We start from the raw sequence: 23,004 nt of genomic DNA, 5'->3' as shown, positions 1-23,004 counted from the left end.
TTTCCGCTAGGACCCCGCTGCCACGGGAGGGTAGGACAAAAGATGTCATGCAAGTTCTTTTCTATAAGCACGCATGACTATATTCGGAATACATGCCTACATTACATTGATGAATTGGAGCTAGTTCTGTGTCACCCTATGTTATGATTGTTACATGATGAACCGCATCCGGTATAATTCTCCATCACCGATCCAATGCCTACGAGCTTTTCACATATTGTTCTTCGCTTATTTACTTTTCTGTTGCTACTGTTACAATCACTACAAAACCCAAAAATATTACTTTTGCTACTGTTACCGTTACTATCATACTACTTTGTTTCTAAATACTTTGCTGCAGATACTAAGTTATCCAGGTGTGGTTGAATTGACATCTCAACTGCTAATACTTGAGAATATTCTTTGGCTCCCCTTGTGTCGAATCAATAAATTTGGGTTGAATACTCTACCCTCAAAAACTGTTGCAATCCCCTATACTTGTGGGTTATCAAGACTATTTTCTGGTGCCGTTGCCGGGGAGCATAGCTCTATTCTTTTAGTCACTTGGGATTTATATCTGCTGGTCACTATGAGGAACTTGAAAGACGAGAAAACAAAATTTTATCCCTCAACTACGAGGGGAGGTAAGGAACTGCCATATAGCTCTGCACTTGATTCACCTTCTGTTTTGAGTAAGCTTGCGACACCTAAACCTGCTTCTGCTATTCATTCTGATATGTCGCGTGTTATTGATGATGCCACTTCTGCTATGCATGATACTTATGATGAAACTACTTCTATGCTTGATACTACTGTGCCACTTGGTGAATTTCTTGATGAACAACTTGCTAGGGCTAGAGAGAATGAAATTATTGAAACTGATAATATTGATGATAGTGATGATGAAGACTCTCCCCCTAATAAATATGAATTGCCTGTTGTTCCTGAGGGTTATGTTATGGATGAAGAAGCTGCTAGAGCTATTTTATCTTGCAATGATAGATATGATCTAAAGAAGTTATTAGCTAAATGGAAGCAGCAATCTCTTAATGCTAGAATGAAACCTGACCCTGCTTTTGCTACTTCACCTATCTGTGTTACTGATAAGGATTATGAATTCTCTAGTGATCCTGATATAATTACTTTGGTTGAATATGATCCTTTTTATGGCTATGAATCTGAAACTGTTGTGGCACATCTTACTAAATTAAATGATATAGCCACCCTGTTCACTAATGATGAGAAATCTCGCTACCTTTATATCCTTAAAATATTTCCGTTCTCATTAAAGGGTGATGCTAAGATATGGTTTAATTCTCTTGATCCTGGTTGTGTGCGTAGTCCCCAGGATATGATTCTATTGAATAATATGTTGACTAATGAAAATAATTGGACACTTTCCGAACCAACTCCCGAGCCTATTCCTAAACCGACTCCGAAGAAAAGGGGTGTTCTATTTATCAGTCCTGAAGATATGCAAGAGGCAAAGAAATCTATGAAAGAAAGGGGTATAAAAGCTGAAGATGTTAAGAATTTACCTCCTGTTGACGAAATACATGGTCTTAATTTACCGCCTGTTGAAGAAATATATGATATTAATCCATTACCTATTGAAGAAACTCATGGTCTTGATAACCCGACACAGGTAGTAAAGGTAAATTCTCTCTATAGATTTGATGAAGGTGATATTCCTCGTTATAAGTCTGCTAGCCAATGCTTAGATGAGTTTGATAATTCTATTATCAAACAAGAAAACTTCAATGCTTATGTTGGTAGACAATTGAAACACAATTCTTATATGCTTGAACACTTGAGTGACTATATGTCTAGAGTTAAAGGTGAACTTAAACTCATTAGTAAACATGCTTCTATGGTCACCACTCAAGTAGAACAAGTACTTAAAGCTCAAAATGATTTGCTCAGTGAATTGAATAATAAGAATAATGACTATGCTGTTAGAGTGGCTACTAGAACTGGTAAGATGACTCAGGAAGCTTTGTATCCTGAAGGCCATCCTAAGAGAATTGAGCAGGATTCTTAGAGAAATAATTTAGATGCATCTAGTCCCTCTAAAAAGAAGAAAAAGAAAATTGATAGGACTTTGCATGCTTCTAGTGAACCTATTGTAGACACACCTGAGAATCCTAATGATATTTATATTTCTGATGCTGAAACACAATCTGGTGATGAACATGAACCTAGTGATAATGTTAATGATGATGTTCATGTTGATGCTCAACCTAGCAATGATAATGATGTAGAAATTGAACCTGTTGTTGATCTTGATAACCCACAAAAGAATCAATGTTATGATAAGAGAGACTTTGTTGCTAGGAAGCACGGTAAAGAAAGGGAGCCATGGGTTCAGAAACCCATGCCTTTTCCTCCCAAACCATCCAAGAAAAAGAATGATGAGGATTTTGAGCGCTTTGCTGAAATGATTAGACCTATCTTTTTGCGTATGCGATTAACTCATATGCTCAAAATGAATCCTTATGCCAAGTACATGAAAGAAAATGTTACAAATAGAAGAAAGATACCGGAAGCTGAAATTTCCACCATGCTTGCGAATTATAATTTGAAGGGTGGAATACCAAAGAAACTTGGAGATCCAGGAGTACCAACTATACCATGCTCCCTTAAAACAAATTATGTTAGAACTGCTTTATGTGATCTTGGAGCCGGTGTTAGTGTGATGCCTCTCTCTTTATATCGTAGACTTGATTTGAATAAGTTAACACCACTGAAATATCTTTACAAATGGCTGATAAATCAACTGCTATTCCTGTCGGTATTTGTGAGGATGTGCCTGTTGTGGTTGGAAACGTTACTATTTTAACGGACTTTGTCATTCTTGATATTCCCGAGGACGATAGTATGTCTATTATTCTTGGAAGACCCTTTTTGAATACTGCAGGGGCTATTATTGATTGCAACAAAGGCAATATCACTTTTCATGTTAATGGTAATGAGCATACGGTACACTTTCCGAGGAAACAACCTCAAGTCCACAGTATCAATTCTGTTGGAAAAATTCCATCGATTATTATTGGAGGTTTTGAGTTTCCTCTACCTACTGTCAAGAAGAAATATGATATTCTTATTATTGGGGATGTGCATATCCCTGTTGAGGTAACATAGTGTTATTCGAAATTTCTCCAGTTCCATGTTATTCGGAATGAATTTGTTAACAAGACTTGATCAACCTTGTTAGTGGATTCCTTTTGATGAGCATGAGATGGATGAAGTTAGAAGGCACAACCTTCTATACCCTCTCTCTACTTTCTGTTATTTAGTTGAAACAAAGTAAAAATAGTATTTTCCTGTCTGTTTTCTGAATTATCCGTGCAATAAAAAATACCCCGAAAATAAAAGTTCTCCAAATGCCCTGCCAATTTAATATGATTTTTCTGGAATATTTGAGAATATCTGGCACTGAGAACACAGCAGGGGGACCAAGCACCTGGCCACGAGGGTCCAGGGCGCGCCCACCCCCCTAGGCGTGCCCCCTGCCTCGTGGGCCCATGGTGGCTCCCCTCCACTTATTCCTGCACCCACACACTTCTTCTTCCTCCCAAAAAAATCACCATCCAGCTCAAGCACGAGTTCTAGCTCATTTTGCTGCGATTTTTGATCTCCTTGCTCAAAGCACCTCTCACAAAACTGCTTTTGGGGGATTGTTCCTTGGTATGTGACTCCTCCATTGGTCCAATTAGTTTTTGTTCTAGTGCTTTATTCATTGCAAATTTGTGCTGCCTAGGTGACCATGTTCTTGAGCTTGCATGTCAAATTTATATGGTTCCAAGTAGTTCGAATGCATGATATAGTCTCTAGGCACTTGTAGGAGTAGTTGCTATCAATTTTGTTGAGCTTGGTTCACTTTTATTTGAAGCTACTAAAAATTTCAGAAATTTTTCAGAGGAAGAAATATGTGTAGGAAAATGTACCAAGGTGGTCTTTCAAGGAAGCAAGGATCCAGGCTAGCAATGCGCGATGCTGATGATGAACCACCAAGAGACGCTCCAGTACGGGCTTGTGAATGGCCTTCAGAGGACTTCATGGATCAAGCAGGAATCAAGGAAGAATTTAACGCATATGTGCGTAACGCTGATCTTGAGAGCTTCGAGGCAGATAAGTGCCGTCAGTACCACTATCTCACTAGTTACTTTGTGAGGAGGTTTGAATTTTCAGCTTCACGTAATTCTCAAACTGTCATGTTTGATCTTTATGAAAATTCTTATACTATGGACTCGGAGGATTTTACCACTGCTTGCAAACTTCCACAATGGGGTACTACTAGTGAACCTCGCAAATATGAATTTAGAGATTTTCTTGCTAGTATAACTGTGGGGGAATCTAGAGATATAACACAAGCTATCATAGGGAGCATTCATTTTCGTGCTATACATTATTTTGCTCTCTTCATAGGTACGTGCATAAATGGTAAGGATGAAGCATGTCACATGTGTGTCCCTGACCTCAGTGTTCTCAGGAGTGCTGTGTTAGGAGATAAACATTATAATTTGGGAGCCATTGTTGCACGTAGGTTGCATAATAATAGATTTAATGGAGATTTCTTTGGTGGAATTTATGCAACCCGTTTAGCTAATTTTCTGGGTGTAACCATATGTGAGGAAGATATTGAGTTGCCTCCTGTTTATTTAGATTATGAGGCTATGGTTCGTCATCAGTTTGTTGAGAGGAACGATCAGTTCCTCCAGTACCGACTAATCTTTGACAGACGACGCACCTATCACTTCGCTCTCCCTGCTTCTACTTTCTTTGACTTTCAAGCAAAAGGGAGATATTTTATAACCAGAGAGGAGGCGGAAGAGTATAAGAGGAGGGCTGAGATAGCTCGCCTCCAAGCTGCAGCCCACGATGCAATAACTGCTGCATCTCAGTACGACCCCAACTACAACTTTGGATATCCGCCAGGCCATCCGTGGCAATAAACCAACTTAGGCCAAAAGCCTAAGCTTGGGGAGTACGTATTTCTCACCGACATTACATTCATGTTCACAAACTCACTGCTAGATGTCGGTGCTCATACTTTTTCATTGTAATATCCATGCTAGTTTATTTTCTTTTTATGTTTTCTTCTTGTGTGTTTGATAAACCTTAAGAAATATTAAAAAAATTAGTAGTAGCATTTAGCTAGTTTACTTTCTTGCTGTAGTAGTATTAATTAAAAAGAAAACCCAAAAAGATTTCTTATTCTTCTTTTGCTTGTTGGGAGCTTTCCCGTGTAAATAGTTTTTATTTATTTTCTTTTCTTTGGGGGTCGATAGGAGAAGACCATAATAAAATTGTTGAAGTGGCTCTTATATGCATTATTGTTGATTTAACCAAGAGCCCATATTGCCTTGTCTTCTCCTGTTTATTGAATGCTTGCAGATTCCAGCTTAGTCCAATGCATGTGCACTATTATTATTATTCACATCATTCGGTCGTGCAAGTGAAAGGCAATTATGACGATATATGATGGACTGACTGAGATGAGAGAAGCTGGTATGAACTCGACCTCTCTTGTTTTTGTAAATATGATTAGTTCATCGTTCCTGATTCAGCCTATTATGAATAAACATGTCTACAGTAACAATTAGAGATTATAGTTACTTATGACATGCTTAATTAGCTAGGAGCTTATAATGGTTTACCTTGCGCGCCAACATGCTATTAAAATGGTTGTGATGTGGTATGATAGGGTGGTATCCTCCTTTGAATGATTCGAGTGACTTGACTTGGCACATGTTCACACATGTAGTTTCAACAAAATCAACATAGCCTTCACGATATTTATGTTCATGGTGGATTATATCCTACTCATGCTTGCACTCAATGTTTATTAATTTTAATGCATGTTCATGACTGTTGTCGCTCTCTAGTTGGTCGCTTCCCAGTCTTTTGCTAGCCTTCACTTGTACTAAGCGGGAATACTGCTTGTACATCCAATTCCTTAAACCCCAAAGTTATGCCAAATGAGTCCACTATACCTTCCTATATGCGGTATCTACCTGCCGTTCCAAGTAAATTTGTATGTGCCAAACTCTAAACCTTCAAATGAAATTCTGTTTTGTATGCTCGAATAGCTCATGTATCAACTAGGGCTGTCCGTATCTTCCATGCTAGGCGGGTTATTCTCAAGAGGAGTGGACTCCGCTCCTCACTCACGAGAAAAAGGCTGGTCACCGGGATGCCCAGTCCCATGCTTTATGCAAATCAAATCAAAATAATTGCAAACAAAACTCCCCCGGGACTGTTGTTAGTTGGAGGCACTCGTTGTTTCGAGCAAGCCATGGATTGATGCTTGTTGGTGGAGGGGGAGTAAAAACTTTACCATTCTGTTTGGGAACTGCCTATAATGTGTGTAGCATGGAAGATATCGCCATCTCTTGGTTGTTATGTTGACAATGAAAGTATGCCGCTCAAAATATTATTTATCTCTATTTCAAACCCGAGCTCTGGCACCTCTACAAAATCCCTGCTTCCCTCTGCGAAGGGCCTATCTATTTACTTTTATGTTGAGTCATCACCCTCTTATTAAAAAGCACCAGCTGGAGAGCACCGCTGTCATTTGCATCCATTACTATTAGTTTATACTGGGTATGACTATGATTGGATCTCTTTTACCATGAATTACAATGTCTAGTCAGTCCTTTATCTTTAAAGGTGTTCTGCATCTATGTTTTGCGGTCTCAGAAAGGGCTAGCGAGATACCATCTTGTTATATCATATTATGATTGTTTTGAGAAAGTGTTGTCATACGAGATTTATTATTATTGCTCGCTAGTTGATTATGCCATTGATATGAGTAAACATGAGACCTAAATGTTATTGTGAATATGGTTAGTTCATAATCTTTGCTGAAAACATGAATGCTGGCTTTACATATTTACAACAACAAGAGCAAACAGAGTTTGTAAAAGTTTTCTTTATCACTTTTAGTTTATCAACTAAATTGCTTGAGGACAAGCAAAGTTTTAAGCTTGGGGGAGTTGATACGTCTCCGTCGTATCTACTTTTCCAAACACTTTTGCCCTTGTTTTGGACTCTAACTTGCATGATTTGAATGGAACTAACCTGGACTGACGTTGTTTTCAGCAGAATTGCCATGGTGTTATTTATGTGCAGAAACAAAAGTTCTTGGAATGACCTGAAACTCCACGGAGATTATTTTTGGAAATAATAAAAATACTGGCGAAAGAATCAAGGCCAGGGGGCCCATAACCTTGCCACGAGGGTGGGGGCGTGCCCCCCTGCCTCGTGGGCCCCCTGGAGCTCCACCGACCTCAACTCCAACTCCATATATTCGTGTTCGGGGAGAAAAAATCAGAGAGAAGGATACATCGCGTTTTACGATACAGAGCCACCGCCAAGCCCTAAACTCTCTCGGGAGGGCTGGTCTGGAGTTCGTTCGGGGCTCCGGTGAGGGGAATCTGTCGCCATCGTCATCATCAACCATCCTCCATCACCAATTTCATGATGCTCACCGCCGTGCGTGAGTAATTCCATCGTAGGCTTGCTGGACGGTGATGGGTTGGATGATATTTATCATGTAATCGAGTTAGATTTTTTAGGTTTGATCCCTCGTATCCACTATGTTGTGAGATTGATGTTGCTATGACTTTGCTATGCTTAATGCTTGTCACTAGGGCCCGAGTGCCATGATGTCAGATCTGAACCTATTATGTTTTCATGAATATATGTGAGTTCTTGATCCTATCTTGCAAGTCTATAGTCACCTATTATGTGTTATGATCCGGCAACCCCGAAGTGACAATAATCGGGACCACTCCCGGTGATGACCATAGTTTGAGGAGTTCATGTATTCACTATGTGTTAATTCTTTGGTCCGGTACTCTATTAAAAGGAGGCCTTAATATCCCTTAGTTTCCATTAGGACCCCGCTGCCACGGGAGGGTAGGACAAAGATGTCATGCAAGTTCTTTTCCATAAGCACGTATGACTATATTTGGAATACATGTCAGATTACATTGATGAATTGGAGCTAGTTCTGTGTCACCCTATGTTATGATTGTTACATGATGAACCGCATCCGGCATAATTCTCCATCACCGATCCAATGCCTACGAGCTTTTCACATATTGTTCTTCGCTTATTTACTTTTCCGTTGCTACTGTAACAATCACTACAAAACCCAAAAATATTACTTTGCTACCGTTACCGTTACTTCCATATTACTTTGCTACTAAATACTTTGCTGCATATACTAAGTTATCCAAGTGTGGTTGAATTGACAACTCAACTGCTAATACTTGAGAATATTCTTTGGCTCCCCTTCTGTCGAATCAATAAATTTGGGTTGAATACTTTACCCTCGAAAACTGTTGCGATCCCCTATACTTGTGGGTTATCAAGCACCAGAATGAACATATTTCATATAGGTGCAAAATGCTCTGTTTGGATGAACTATGTTGCTCAACCAAGTTTCAGAATATACTGGTCAATCAAGAACTTTTTTGTACTCCTGTAGTGTAAGTATCAGTCTGTTGCATAAAATGAATTAGATGGAACTTGATTTTACATTAGGGGATTATCAAATTTCTTCTCGCCAATTTTTTCTTTTTTGTGTATTGGTTGTAGAACCTCACCCAGTGCGCTCGGGGATTTATGTAGACGATGTTGCAGCATGACAATTGAAATTTATGATCTCCCTGCTGCGTTGAAGAAGATGGACTGAGTGTGCTTAGATAATGAAAGACACTGCGACAGACGCAAAGGACCTTTCAAGAATTTATTCCCTTCAATCAATGGTGTCGCTCGTTGACATATTATCTCATGCATTGCTATATACTGAGGACCTTATATCATACTCAGAAGCAATTACTATGTGCATTTCATATCAGCTTCAACCTTAACTAAAAGGAGTTATATTTGTTAACGATCTAGTTATTGGACGAATTGCTGCTCTAGTTCATCCTCCTTTTAATTTAGGATCACCCAATCATTTACCATACACACAATTAGTGTATATAACCCAGCTCCTTATTCTATACCAGAAATAGCTATTTCATTTCAGAAACTAAATAAGGGAGCTGGGGTTGAATGGTTTTCTTGAAAATTTTATCTATCTTTCTTTTGTCTGTAGCACACATATCTAGCTTACTCAATTGAGATCATTAAGCATGCTGGTTATGAAATCTGGTGGCAAATATGCATTACTTATAACAAAGAAATACAAGTTCATATGTACTTGTTCTCCAGATTTAACATCCATTAGCGCCTGCAAAGAGAACACCATATCCCTACCCAAAATCTCTTTACTTTTATCTACCAGTAGGATTATTTTGAGGTAATATCTTTGTAGTGGTTTACCAGATTTGGCGAAGTATCAAAATCATTATAAATGAATGTATGCCTACTCTAGATGTATCATGCATTGAGGGGGAAAGCACATGAAAGCAATCTATAACAAGAAATATGGGTAGCATGACAACCTAATCACCAATATTAAACAGATGCCCATTGGAACAGTGCAAATTGACTTGGAGTATTTTGGATAAGTAACATCAGACAATGTAGGCATCTTCTGTGTTCAAAGACCTTACCAGATCAACAAATGGTATGAGGGAAAGCTTATATCCATGGAGCTCAGGGAAACCTTGATCTTAGCACACCGAATACCCATAGGAAATCATCAAATGGTATAGTACCAGGGAAAAAAGGACCTTATTTGTGCTTCTAATCTGAGCTTCTACGTTATCAAATTCACTCTGCACATACTCTTTTACACCCATTGTTCTACTCAATAATTGTGTTCCTGCAAGCATGGGATAGCGGCATAAAAATTCAATAACTACTAATCCACGAAAAAATGAAGCTCGAGTCTCGACAGCTCCAAATTTTCAATTCAGTCAACATCAAGACTCTGGAGTATAACTCAAATGGGCAGAAAGTTCGGGGCACCATAATGGTTCAGCACAAGTAATTAGCACTCACCTTTCATTCCGTGAAAATGGACATATGTTACATATAATGCAATAATGTATTAACAGATTTCTTCTCGTTGCTCTTGGGAGATAGATCTACGAGACCTAAATATTGAAGATCGTACAGAACCAAGATCAACTGTGAACTAATTCAGTCTTCATCTATCTGCAATGTTATTATCCTACAAAAAAAGCAAAAAGTAATTATACCACCATATGTTTATACTAACCACATAAAAGAGATATTAGATCAAAACGGCCAAGAAAGCATCAATGAAGTTTAAAGAGTCTACCTTCTAGATCAACAATGGATTGTAGACTTGATAGCAAAATCAGTTATTGCAAGAGCATGATCTAGCTGATCATTTCTATACCTAGAACATGACCTTAGTTATAAAACAAATAGAATCCTATAATTTAATGAATGAGAGAAAACAAGATGAAGAAAATTTGAAACCAGTATTAAAATGACATCACGCATAAAAGGACCTTCTCTAGCCCCATGATGCATCGATATCTGAGTACCACAGGAGCTCTAACATGTGAATGGAAAAATCCAAAGACCACATCACTAAATAGCTCTCATATTCGAACTAACTCATTTTCTTTCATTATAACAATTAGTAGTCTACGAATTTACAGAAGTCGAAGCGGTACAAATAAAAGTAAAATCACTGTTATAATGGCACCTTACCATCCACAAATCATTAGCTATATAGTCCTAATGCAAAATTTACAACATAAACTTTCTAGATCAGAGAATGAAGAAGACTCAGCGATTCTGAAATTACTAATATGGTATGAATTGTTTCCTAAGGATTAGTACAGAAACACATTTATATTTAGGGAAAACAACTGAAAAGTGACGACTTCTCTTCTAATATGTGTGATAATTTGAAATCCTGGAACTCAAGATACTGACCATGTTTAAACAAGTCTAAGAAAGTGAACTTACGGTGCTTCATTAGACTAAAAAAATCAAACCATTTGGTTGAGTGGTGCTCCTTTTATCATCAGCACGTACACCTGCTAATAATCAGCTTATGAATCATCCAAAGGAATCAATAATGTCAGGCACCTTATATTTAGATAAGTATCCAGGCATCTCAGTGGGGACATGCAGGTCGTCGTTGAGGTCCTGTCCAGGCAAACGCTGCCGAGGTCCGGTCCCGACACACAAAAGGGCCGAAAAGGAAGGACGGTGGGTGTGAAGGCGGACCTCGGTCTGCTACCGACGAACAACGGCAGGGGATGGGGTGACGGAGCTCGAACCAGCACCATCATGGCCAACCTTTCCCATTGTGTGTGACGAAGAGGATGGGCTGGAGGAGGCGGATCTGGGCTGGCCTCCGCCGCACGCGACCGGTGATGGAGTCACCTGCCACATCTATGGCTGTCTCGTAGGGCGCCCTCCCCGGATGCGGCAGCGTTGAGGAGCTCTCCGCAGCAGCGGCGTGATATGTCTCCGTCGTATCTATAATTTTTGATTGTTCCATGCCAATATTCTATAGCTTTCATATACTTTTGGCATCTTTTTATACTATTTTTGGAACTAACATATTGATCCAGTGCCCACTGCCAGTTTCTGTCTGTTGCATTTTTTGTTTCATAGAAAACCCATATCAAACGGAGTCCAAACGGGATAAAAACTGACGGAGATTTTTTTCGGAATATTTGTAATTTTTGGGAAGAAGAATCAACGCGATACGATGCCCGAGGGGGGCACGAGGCAGGGGGCGCGCCCTGGACCCTCGTGGCCACCCCGTAAGGCGGTTGGAGCCCTTCATTCGCCACAAGAATGCTAATTTCCGGATAGAGATCGTATCCAAAATTCAGCCCAATCGGAGTTATGGATCTCCGGTTATAAAAGAAACGGTGAAAGGCCAGATCTGAGAGCGTAGAAATAGAGAGAGACAGAGAGACAAATCCAATCTCGGAGGGGCTCTCGCCCCTCCCACGCAATGGAGACCATGGACCAGAGGGGAAACCCTTCTCCCATCTAGGGAGAAGGTCAAGGAAGAAGAAGAAGAAGAAGGGGGCCCTCTCCCCCTCGCTTCCGGTGGCGCCGGAGTGCCACCGGGGGCCATCATCATCACCGCAATCTTCACCAACAACTTCACTGCCATCATCACCAACTCTTCCCCCCTCTATGCAGCGGTGTAACCCCTCTTTTACCCGCTGTAATCTCTACTTAAACATGGTGCTCAATGCTATATTATTTCCCAATGATGTATGGCTATCCTATGATGCTTGAGTAGATCCATTTTGTCCTATGGGTTAACTGATGATCGTGATTGGTTTGAGTTGCATGTTTTATTATTGGTGCTGTCCTATGGTGCTCTCCGTGTTGCGCAAACGTGAGGGATCCCCTCTGTAGGGTTTGCAATATGTTCATGATTTGCTTATGGTGGGTGGCGTGAGTGACAGAAGCACATACCCGAGTAAGTAGGTTGTTTGCGTATGGGAATAAAGAGGACTTGGTACTTTAATGCTATGGTTGGGCTTTACCTTAATGATCTTTAGTAGTTGCGGACGCTTGCTAGAGTTCCAATCATAAGTGCATATGATCCAAGTAGAGAAAGTATGTTAGCTTATGCCTCTCCCTCAAATAAAATTGCACTAACGATTACCGGTATAGTTATCGATTGCCTAGGGACAAATAAATTTCTCGTGACAAAAAGCTCTTTACTAAAACTAATTTAGTTGTGTCTTTATCTAAACAGCCCCTACTTTTTATTTACGTGCTCTTTATATTCTCGCAAACCTATCCAACAACACCTACAAAGTACTTCTAGTTTCATACTTGTTCTAGGTAAAGCAACCGTTAAGCGTGCGTAGAGTTGTATCGGTGGTCGATAGAACTTGAGGGAATATTTGTTCTACCTTTAGCTCCTCGTTGGGTTCGACACTCTTACTTATCGAAAGAGGCTACAATTGATCCCCTATACTTGTGGGTTATCACGGAGATGCCTGCCGCAACAAGGAAGAAGGGATGGATTGCGGCAGGGGCTGGAGAAGGTGGAGCTCGGGGTGGGAGATGGAGAGGGCACGAGCGCAGGGAAGGGGCGAGGCGGCGGCGGCGGTGACAGAGGGAGGAGGGGTGGCGGCGCTGGAGAGGGAGGAGGAGGCGCTCGAGGCGGAGGGTGTGGGGACGAGAGGGTTTCGTTCGACCTCTTTTACACTATTTTCCTTTTCCTTTTATTCGTTTTATTTTCCTGCCCAGCCTATTCGTTTCACATGGCACACGCGAGGAGCCCCCCTTGTAGCGTAGCTTAATGGGTTTGATGGCCATCGCGCGCGCGGATGTCGCAATGCCTGGCGTCCGCTCAGCTTGTTGGTAAGTCTTGCCACATCGCCTTTGACCTACCTCGTCGCCGAGCATCGTGAAGCTCCCGCTCCTCGCCAAGCCCAGATAGAAGCCCCACTCCTCCCCAAGACGCTTGGTCGTGATTCTTGGGCATCCATTGTTTCTGCTCCTGTTGCCTCTGTGGCCATGGCAGATATGTCATTGCGGTCCGCCATGGAGGCACAAGCGGAGCTGCTGCGCTCTGAGCTCCTCGACATGGCTTCCTTTCGAATCGAGGAAATGGTACAACCTCTGCGCGACGTTCTTGACTCCATGCAGGGTTGGATGCTTCAGATGGGGAACTTTCTAGAGCGAGCTAAGTCTGTTCTGAGCGGGCTGTCTCATGTGTCACATGTGTTGCAAACCGCTCCTACGTCGCGCCCCCTAGTTGTGCCCGATGTCAATCTTGAGGACGAGAGTGGAGATGGGCTTCTTGGATGTTCCTCTCCTCGTGCTGGGGTCAGATCGTTGTTATCTGCCTCAGAGGGTTCGTGCATCGATGTGGATGTGGCTCTGGTGCTACAGATTATGCCCGAGCTTTTGGGGATTTGTGCGGAATCGACTCCGCCTCTGTCCGTCGAGCAACTGAAGGTGGACCCCCTTGAGATCTCAGTTGTCGCATTACCGCCATTACCACCCCTTAAGCCCAGCGAGATGCTTGACTTCAAGGAGAAGGGAGATTCAGAGGTTGCAATGTCTTGCTCTTCCGAGTACATTGGGCACATGGTTCCTACAGGTGATGTGTTTGTCGCACCCAGAGCGATGGCTCGTGTGCCTGGGGCTCTCATAGCGAAAGAGATTTGCGATTTCCTCGCTACCTTGGATGCTGCTAACCCTGGATCCGGTAAGACGATTGGGTGTCTCCTCAAGGAGACGGTCATCAGGGATAAGAAAAGTGGTGGTGCTAGCTCTCGTCCTGTCGTCTTGAAGGTGAAATCAAGCAAGTGTAAAAGTAAGAAGAGTGGCGCTATAGAAAAGGCGTCCACAGTTGCTTGATGGATTGCTCTCAGTGTTTGGACATGTCATCACGGGTGAGCTTAGGTCCGTGGCCTTTGCCGATGTTGGTTCCTCTAGTTACCTTTGATATGTGGGGGCTCACTTGTGAAGTTGAATTTCATGTGCAAGCGAATTATAGGGGTGTCGTGAGGAGTTTGTGTGTCTTTGTTTGTGGTCTCGTGGTCTTACGGTTTGGGAGTAGTCCGCTAGCTTGTAACATGGGGTTGTGGCTTGGTTGTTTTTCGGGACCAAGCATGTAATGGTTTTCGTCCGGTATTCCGTAAATTAACCGGGCAACTATCTAGTTCTTAATTAATTAATGAATGAGGCAAAGCTTTTGCCACCTTTTTAAAAAGAACCCGTTGTACGGTTAGTCGGAGTTAATACCATGTTCGGATGATGCACTGCATTTGCATGCCAGTTCATGGTGTAGTCTCCTGGTAGCTAGCTGCTGTCGAGTTGCCAGCATGCATGCAACCAACAACAATCCTCTAAAAAACTAACAACAACAAAAAATAGATGATTCACGGTGCATATATGTTTCCTCGGTGGCAGCATCTCGACGCGGCCACGTTGGCGTCTTTTGCGGGTCCCCGTGGTAAGGTGCCCAGCGACAGCTCCACGATCAGAAACCAACGGGAGGATACCTCGCACCGGTTGGGTTGCCCTGACACGAGCCAACAACGAGGCGGTGTCTTGTCGTACCATCATCGGCCGCCGCCTCAGTATTGTTTCCATTGACGCAGGCAGGTTAGCTGTTGTTCCCCGGCTTCAATCTCTCCCGGTGGATTGTGCTCGCCGGACCGGAGCACCGTCATCTTCTTCCAACTCCAAGCAGCAGGTGAGCTGAACGCCATCTCCTGTAGTACTGTTTATCTGCCTTGTCATGTGTTTTCACGTGCTTCCATCTCCCCGCCGTCGGGGCATCCTGTTCGTGCCCCGTTCCTTCCAGATGACGGGGACGGTGCTTGACGACCTGCCGGAGGAGATCGTCGTGGGCAACATACTCGTGCTGCTGCCGCCCAAGGACGTTGGCCGCTGCCGCGCCGTCCGGGCGTCCTGGCTCAGCGCCACCTCCACGCCCGAGTTCATGCTCAACCACCACCGCCACCAGCCGTCGCTCCCCGTCATCGAACTTGAAAACCACCTCGGCGTCTTCCGTGGTTCCGCCGACGCCAGACCACCTTGTCAACTGCTCTCACCCTTTCACCCTTTTGTTCGCATCCATGCCGCCGGCGATGGTTTCCTTGTCGTCTCCCAACTGGTGTCGTCCAGGTTCTTGGTGTGCAATCCTGCCATCCACCAGAATGCTTCCCTGCCACAGCCTGAAATCCGGCCGAGCAACGCCGTGCTCGCCATCTACCGGCACAATCCGACCGGGGAGTACAGGGTGCTCTGGTCATCCTTGGTGGAGGTGGACTGTGGCAGGCACGAAACAACGTTACATGCTCTAACAGTGGGCGGCAGGCAGTCCAGGAACATCACGGTGTCATCGTCTTCACTACAACACGAGTTACTCGAGGCCTTGCCACGAGATCGTCATTCTGCAAAATATCCGCCGGCCCACCTCTGTGGCAACCTGCATTGGATGTGGATGTTTCGTGCCCAGATTATTGTTTTCGACACCGTTGCCGAGTCATTCCGGTTGATGCGCAGTGCGACAACAGATTCACACAATTGTTTGCACAAGTTGTTTGACGTGGAAGGGAAGCTCGCATTGTGCAGCCCTGATAGCTGCTTCCAATATATGGGTGTCTGGATGATGGATGACTATGTGGCCGAAATTTGGGACCTCGAGTACAGGATCGACGTGTCATCAATGGAGGCATCACGACCACTTAATTTAGCTTCCCCAAATAAAAAAAAAGAAAAGGAAAACCGAAGCCAGAATTGATCCAATGGCGAGATCTCTCGGTGAGGTGACTGCGCTCACTGAGCGTGAGCTGCTGATTGGCTTTAATGATAAAAGTGTGTTGCGCTGCAACATTGATGGCAAGTTATTAGGAATGCTGAACATTCGAAATGGATACTATAATATTGAACTTACTCAACATCGCCTCAAACAATGCATTGTACCAATTCCGTCGAGCAAGATGTAAGATGTAAGAAGATGAGTATGTATGGAAGTTCATGACCCTTGTTCTCTTCTGCTCTTGTTTTTGAAAGGGACAATATTTTATGGAGCTTACTCCGCGTTTCCTCAAAGATAGTATTGTACCACTTCCATTTATTGAGATGCAGGATGTGTATGAAGGTTCCGGACTCTTGGTTTCTCTTGCGCTTTGGAGCACATACTCATCTATCCTACGCTAGTCATGCTTTGTGTTCTTAGCTCTTCCTACCTATTACTACACCTAGCAGAACATGTTATTTTGGATGGTTATTACGGTACCGCTTATGCTTTCAGGATGCCGTGCTTATTATGATGTCTTGAACATTTGTTCCATTGTCCGTGCCCAACCACAAATTTACATTCAGTTTACATTGTTAAGAAGCACGAGTGCCTTTAAGGGAGTTCAACAACAATTTTCCCCATACCGTTGAAAACTGGACAGTAGGGGTTCCTCTGCTTATTTATTTGAAGTACAAACAACAAATGTTACTCACTCCTATGACGTCCAGGGAGTATTTGCCTACTGGTTGCAACCGATGGGAGATGGTAGCACGGGCTATATTCAACCAGTTTGGATGGCGGTCGCATAATAGGATAGGTCCTTGATGTCCACTTCATCCAGCCGGTTGTGGCTTTTATTTATTTTTGTAGCTTACTTTTCTCTGTGCTCCTAATGTGAGCTATACTTTAGATACCAGACTTTGTTTTGGACGACCTTTTTTTAATAATATGGCTGGATGCATCTTTCGAATGCAGAGCCGGGGGAAATCCTCCTTTAAAAAAACAAACAACAAATGTATCTAGTTGATATAAACACAAAAGAGTTTGGTTAGACTATGAACTTGGTATTTTGGTCATATCCCGGAGTCTTTAGTTTTCCATGTGCAGAAGATCAAAATTTGCCTTTTTTCGGGTAGAAACACTTCGGTCAAGTTAGATGCTCTTTATTCATGTTTTTTTCCTTTATTTCTGCTGTTTTGGTGGATTTTGGTACGCGCTGAAGATGGTTGACCAAATGGATGCACAGAACAGAGGAAAAATAGAGTAACATGACCCGAAGTGAATTTGCAACTGTTTAGTCCCCTGGTCGCTAGCTGTCGAGTTGCAACTTGGGTTGTCAGAGAAAAACAGACCTGACTGTGAACTCAATCATACTTGTCAGCTACAAGTCACTGGATTCTACCATAACTGTTCAGAGGATCTCTAAATGTATTAACAGCGAGTACCTGAAGCCCGAGTGATATATATTGACATAATTTCAGTGCATAAAGACCCTCTTGGACTTGACAGAGTTTGTCTGAAGTTCAGTCAGTTAAAAAGGGCAACAAGGAGCATCCACGTAACAGGCTAAGTTCTGGCCGTCAGTCCAATCTGAAATAACCATGGCTGCCTGGACATCCTTACTTCCTTTTTAGACAAATAATTTAATACTCTAGCTATTAGTGTATGATATACTCCTGCAGCACTGGAGTAGCTGTCAATACATTTAGAGAAAATATATACAAGAACTTGAGAAGAAAAATGACCTTCAGCATGATATATTATCATATCAGTGAAACTGATCTACTGGGAAGTGGGGAGTAAAGTCTGTTTTAAACCTTTAACTCGTAGACTTCGTCGAAATCAAACCCGAACGTACGAATCCTTGAAGTTCATACCCTGACCTTTGTAATCCCAGTCAATATCAACCCTGACCAGTTTGGCGCACCGGGAAAAGACCCATCCTGCCCGGGATCACGGTCTACCCCCACTGACGTCCCTGCCCCACATGTCATATCCATCGTCTATCCCAATCCCCTTGCCCCCCTCTCTCCTGAAATTAGAGACTGCCGTACCACTGGAATCCATGGAAGACCGCATGGAGGGTGCCCGGATATGGTGTTTTTTAGTCAACATGACTCGCGCGGGAGTATCCATGGAGGTCCGCTCCACGCAAAGCACGACGTGGCCGGTGCCAGTGCTGGCGGCGAGACGTGAGAGGAAGATCAGAAACTGCAAGGGGACGGCCTGCAGGCAAGCAGGTGAATGGATTTTTCAGGAGCTAGCTCACGTAGTACATAGCAACTTACACGCCGCTAGCTTGAGGGATCTGTACTGGTGGAACTCGGCAAAACACACGCTATGGACATGTTGAGCGGCACGCGGAGCAAGGTCGGCGACTGGGAACTTCTGTTTAGTTGACGAGCCGTGTCCGCCACGGAGCACGGTCACTGACACGACTTCGATGTCTCAGAACTACGCGCAAGGCCGGCGGCACGGTACATGCTGGGATCTGCGTGCACACCTGGCCGACAGCAGGATACACATGGGAGACGTTGGGGCATGCCGTAGTGAGCATATAGTCGCTCAGGTAATTAGACGCAACAGTAGCTGGGAAGAAAATGGATATGACGCATAGGACCACTTAGTGAGCGAGAGAACATAGTAATCCCGACCGGGATTGTCTTTTTTAATTTCACAAATGGGTCTTGGTGGATGTAAGGTTAATATTGGCCGGGATCCCAGAGGTTAGGGTAGCAATTTCAGGGATTCAGAGATGAGGGTTTGATTTCAACAACCTTTATGAATTCAAGGTTTAAAACAGACTTTACTCGGGAAGTGGGAAGTAGTAGGACCGCTGTATGCATGCTCTGTTTTTTAGCGCGTGGTATGTGTGAAATCACATACAGTTGTTTGCGTAAAGTTAGCTCATCAATTCTCTTCAATGGCAGCATCTGAATGTTCAAACTCGATCTACAACTTTCTACGAGATATAACAGCAGAAGTTTTGAATAAAAAAGTATATCTATTAATTCAGCCTGAGAACTGAGAAGAAGTAGAGGCTTGGCAGCAGGATCTAACTAATGGTACTGATTCTTTATTCTTCCAGTTTTTTTGGGTATGTACTTATCCTCAGTTCCTTGGACCATCTGCACCATCCGCTGTAGGAGATATGCCCTAGAGGCAATAATAAATGATATTATTTATCTCCAAGTTCATAATTATGTTTATGTTCCATGCTATAACTGCTATGGTTCTCGAGTCTGCAATAACCACGAGGCTCGGAGGAAGACTCATATGCACGTGTGGAATAATAAACGGTAAAATGTATTCCTAGTCTGGCCTCTAAGACTAGCTCAAGTGTTGCATGATGGTTATGTTTTCCTGATCATGGGCATGTCTATGTCAGCAACCTTGAGGGCATAATGTTAAGAGAACATTTGTGTTGAATCGACCCGGCATGATGTTATGCTATGAGATTCATTCGTCACAAGTTTATTGGTACATAACACAGAGATGGTTAACGTTTGCATGATTCCTTAGACCATGAGAGTATCGAGTTTCTTCATGCTTGCTTCATGAACTTTGGGGTTTGTTAAACGTCATCCGTAATTGGGTGGCTATTACGGCGGCTTACGGGTTCATGGAAAAGTGTGTCAAGTAACTTGATAGCTCAAGATTGGGATTTGCTCCTCCGACGATGGAGAGATATCTCTGGGCCCTCTCGGTGTTACGGTATCCATCATCGTTTGGCCAGACACTTTGTGATTTGATCACGGGGATGCCGGAACACGATAACGAGAAAAGAGAACAATACCGGTAACGAGGTAACTAGCATAGTGGACAAGTTGTTGATCCACGGGAATGCCAACATGTCTCACCTCGGGTATTTGTAACATATCGCGAAGCAACAGGAATAGCACACGGCAACTGGAGGTTCACTCGAATATTTATTCGTGTGGGTATAGGGGTCAATATGGGTGTCCACGGCTCCGATGTTGATCATTGATCGGAAGGGGTTCCGGGTCATGTCTATACTTCACCGAACCTATAGGGTCACACACTTAAGGGTCATCTATCTGCTGAATACTAGACAGGGAGTCTGAGAGAAAATCACCGAAAAAGTTTCGGACACCGAAAAGTTTCGGACAGCGGAATCGTACCGCAGAGAGAGGTCATCGGATAAGTTTCGATGATACCGAAAAGTTGTTTCGGGATACACCATTAAGTCAAATTGGTTTCGGCACATGCCTGATAATTCTTGGAGGATGCCAGAATCATTCTGGAAGCTTTTTGGAATTTTCTGAGATAAAAACCGGAAATGTTCTGGAGCTGCCGGAGCCACATCAGATGCGTTTCGCAGATGAAAATCACTAAAACCGGAATTGTTTCGGAACGCGTTGAAAATCATTTTAGTGGGTACTGGAAATGTTCTTAGCCCACATAAATATTTTCAGTTCGATCAGACGCTGAAAAATGTCGTCGTGAATAGTGAAAATCAGCTTTATGGTTACTTTATGGAAAGCCACCTTTTTGGGGCTTTGCTCCAAAAGATCTTGGGGATGACATGGATGGATAGGAGCCATTTTTTGGGCCCCTCATGAGGGTGTGGCCGGCCACATGGGGTATCCCCCCTTGGGGACCCTCTTGTTCCTTGGTTTCACTCCTAGGTCTTTGTGGAAGGACTTCATTCATGTGCATTTTGGGTTTTTTGTGAAACTACCCTACCCCCTTGGGATTTCCTATAAATAGAGGTGGAGGGGCAGCCCTCCACACTCATCCCTTGCTCTCATACACATGCCATGCATTATCTGGCTTCTTCTCTCCCTCCCACGAAAAGAGTTTCGTAGAGCCGTAAGGCTGTCTGGGTTCCGGCAGGAACTAGTTCTGGACGGCGAAGCCCTGCCGGATAGATGACACCGTATGTGTGCAACTCTGTAGAGAGATCGTAGTTTCGGTCTTAGTTCGTGAGTGCCTCCCGAAGGGCTGTCCGTGTGACCGTCCGAGTTTCGAAGGTCCTCCCGAAGGGCTGTCCGAGTGACCATTCGAGTTTCGAAGGTCCTCCCGAAGGGCTGTCCGCGACACCGTCCGGGGGGCTGTTCGACCGCCTCCTGGAGGGCTGTCTGAGGAGCAGATGAGGGTATACATCCTCGCGGTTGGGAGGTTGTAAATCCTAGCTGCGGGGATCTGCACCGCCGATCATCATCGACTCTACTTCCCGCTGCACTACGAGTCGGTAACGAAAAAGATCAAACCATGTATGCAGTCTCCATAGTGGTCCTGGGCTGGTGCGTAGGTCGGAAAATTTTTGTTTTCTGCTGCGTTCCCCTACAGTGGCATCAAGAGCCGTGCTATGCGTAGATGCAGGTTTCGATCTAGAATACATGGAGATGTATGCGTATTGCATAATATAATTAGGTAGTAGATGAGATCTATTGCTGAAAATTATTTATGCGGGTGACAGATGAAATCTGTTACCCGAGGTTTTTGTTGCTTCCCTAGAATTTGCGTTTGCTCAATCTCGAGACAGCATGGTGGAATTTGACAAAGTTCTGGCAATCCGTGATCCTGATTGATCATGGAAGTGCTATCAGTTCTTTGGGTTCTGCCGTAGTCAAAAGAAAGATGAAATTCGCAGATGAAAGGGCATTGCAGATATTATCTGCATGGGGGTCATGCGTATGACGAAGTTTAGTATGGGGCTCGAGATTTAATTATCTCGTGTTTCATACACCCCGAGATGTTAATGTAGCAACTTGAATAATCATACTTGATGATAAAACGTTGGTAGCTGCGGTTTAAGTCAAAACCTTAGAAGCCACGTAAAATAAAATTTTGCATAAACCTATTAGAGGCGTCTAACTTGGTTTTGCAGGATGTGCATGTGATGTGGTATAGCAGTGCTCATACTAATTCGATTATGTATGAGATGACTATATGATGTAATTTGATTAACATGACCTGCGTGTCATGATTCGGCATGATGGCTGGAGCCATATGATTGCACTTTAATGACCTGCGTGTCAACCTTGTTGTAATGCATTATTTTGTTAGCTATAGAGATAGCAATATTATCTGGTGCATCAACAAGGTGGTGGCAATCTTCGCGAAGGTGAACACCGACGCGAATGCCGAAGACGAAGAAATGAAATACTTCTCCGTCAGAAAGGGCTATACCATATCATGCTATTATGAATTGCCTGAGATGTTTATCCCTTATGATGCACCCTTCTTGATTGCGCGGTAGTCGCTTTTATTAGGGTGATCTCTCACTAAAAATATCAAGTAGTTAGTGTTCTCCCAAGTGTAGCACCATCACGGCACCTATCTTTTCGGGGTGCGCCATGGATGCATGGGTACGAACGACTAGAGAAGTGTGAGGCGGGTGAGGTCAGACCTCGCAGCAAGATCACTTGGTTGTCTTGACGTTCATGGCAGGATCGTCCTGAGCTCGGAACACATGCATCGAAAGATGAGCAAGAGTCACATAGAGATGTGATCGGCAAGTTGGCCTACCGATTAAAATTCCCGTTATGAGATGATGATTCTATGGCGATGAATTGAAGTCTGGATCTTGTATCACTCAAAATTAATTGTGAGAGATATTGATTTGAGTGGGAGCGCACTGTTGAATTAACATGTTTAATTCTCAGTGCAATTAATTATGAACACTGTCTAAGTGTTTCTTGCAAAATAGTTGTAGAATAATGGTTCGCGTTTCCACCTTCCCTATTAAAATTGAATAACTGTTAAATATCTGGTTAAAACTTTACGATTGGTAACGTAATATGAGGATTGTCCTCAAAAGTGCCGAGAAGGATTTTGTCCTATCGCATGCTTTCCGTATCCTCCCGCTA

The 23,004-nt window shown here is 43.2% G+C and overlaps 1 protein-coding gene across 1 annotated transcript; it reads left to right on the top strand.

Moving 5' to 3' along the window:
• The first annotated feature begins 15,226 nt into the window (after positions 1-15,226).
• Positions 15,227-16,168, top strand: LOC141026363 (uncharacterized). Its single transcript, XM_073502782.1, has one exon. The coding sequence runs from the start codon at positions 15,227-15,229 to the stop codon at positions 16,166-16,168; it is 942 nt and encodes a 313-aa protein (XP_073358883.1).
• The last annotated feature ends 6,836 nt before the right edge of the window (positions 16,169-23,004 follow it).

Source organism: Aegilops tauschii, chromosome 7 (assembly GCF_002575655.3).
Source record: "Aegilops tauschii subsp. strangulata cultivar AL8/78 chromosome 7, Aet v6.0, whole genome shotgun sequence".
Classification (NCBI taxonomy): Eukaryota; Viridiplantae; Streptophyta; class Magnoliopsida; order Poales; family Poaceae; genus Aegilops; species Aegilops tauschii.
This window is presented reverse-complemented; position numbering and strand designations above follow the sequence as displayed.

Excerpts from the sequence above, each read along its gene's own strand:
- LOC141026363 (XM_073502782.1), top strand. The coding sequence starts at position 15,227 with ATGACGGGGACGGTGCTTGACGACCTGCCGGAGGAGATCGTCGTGGGC.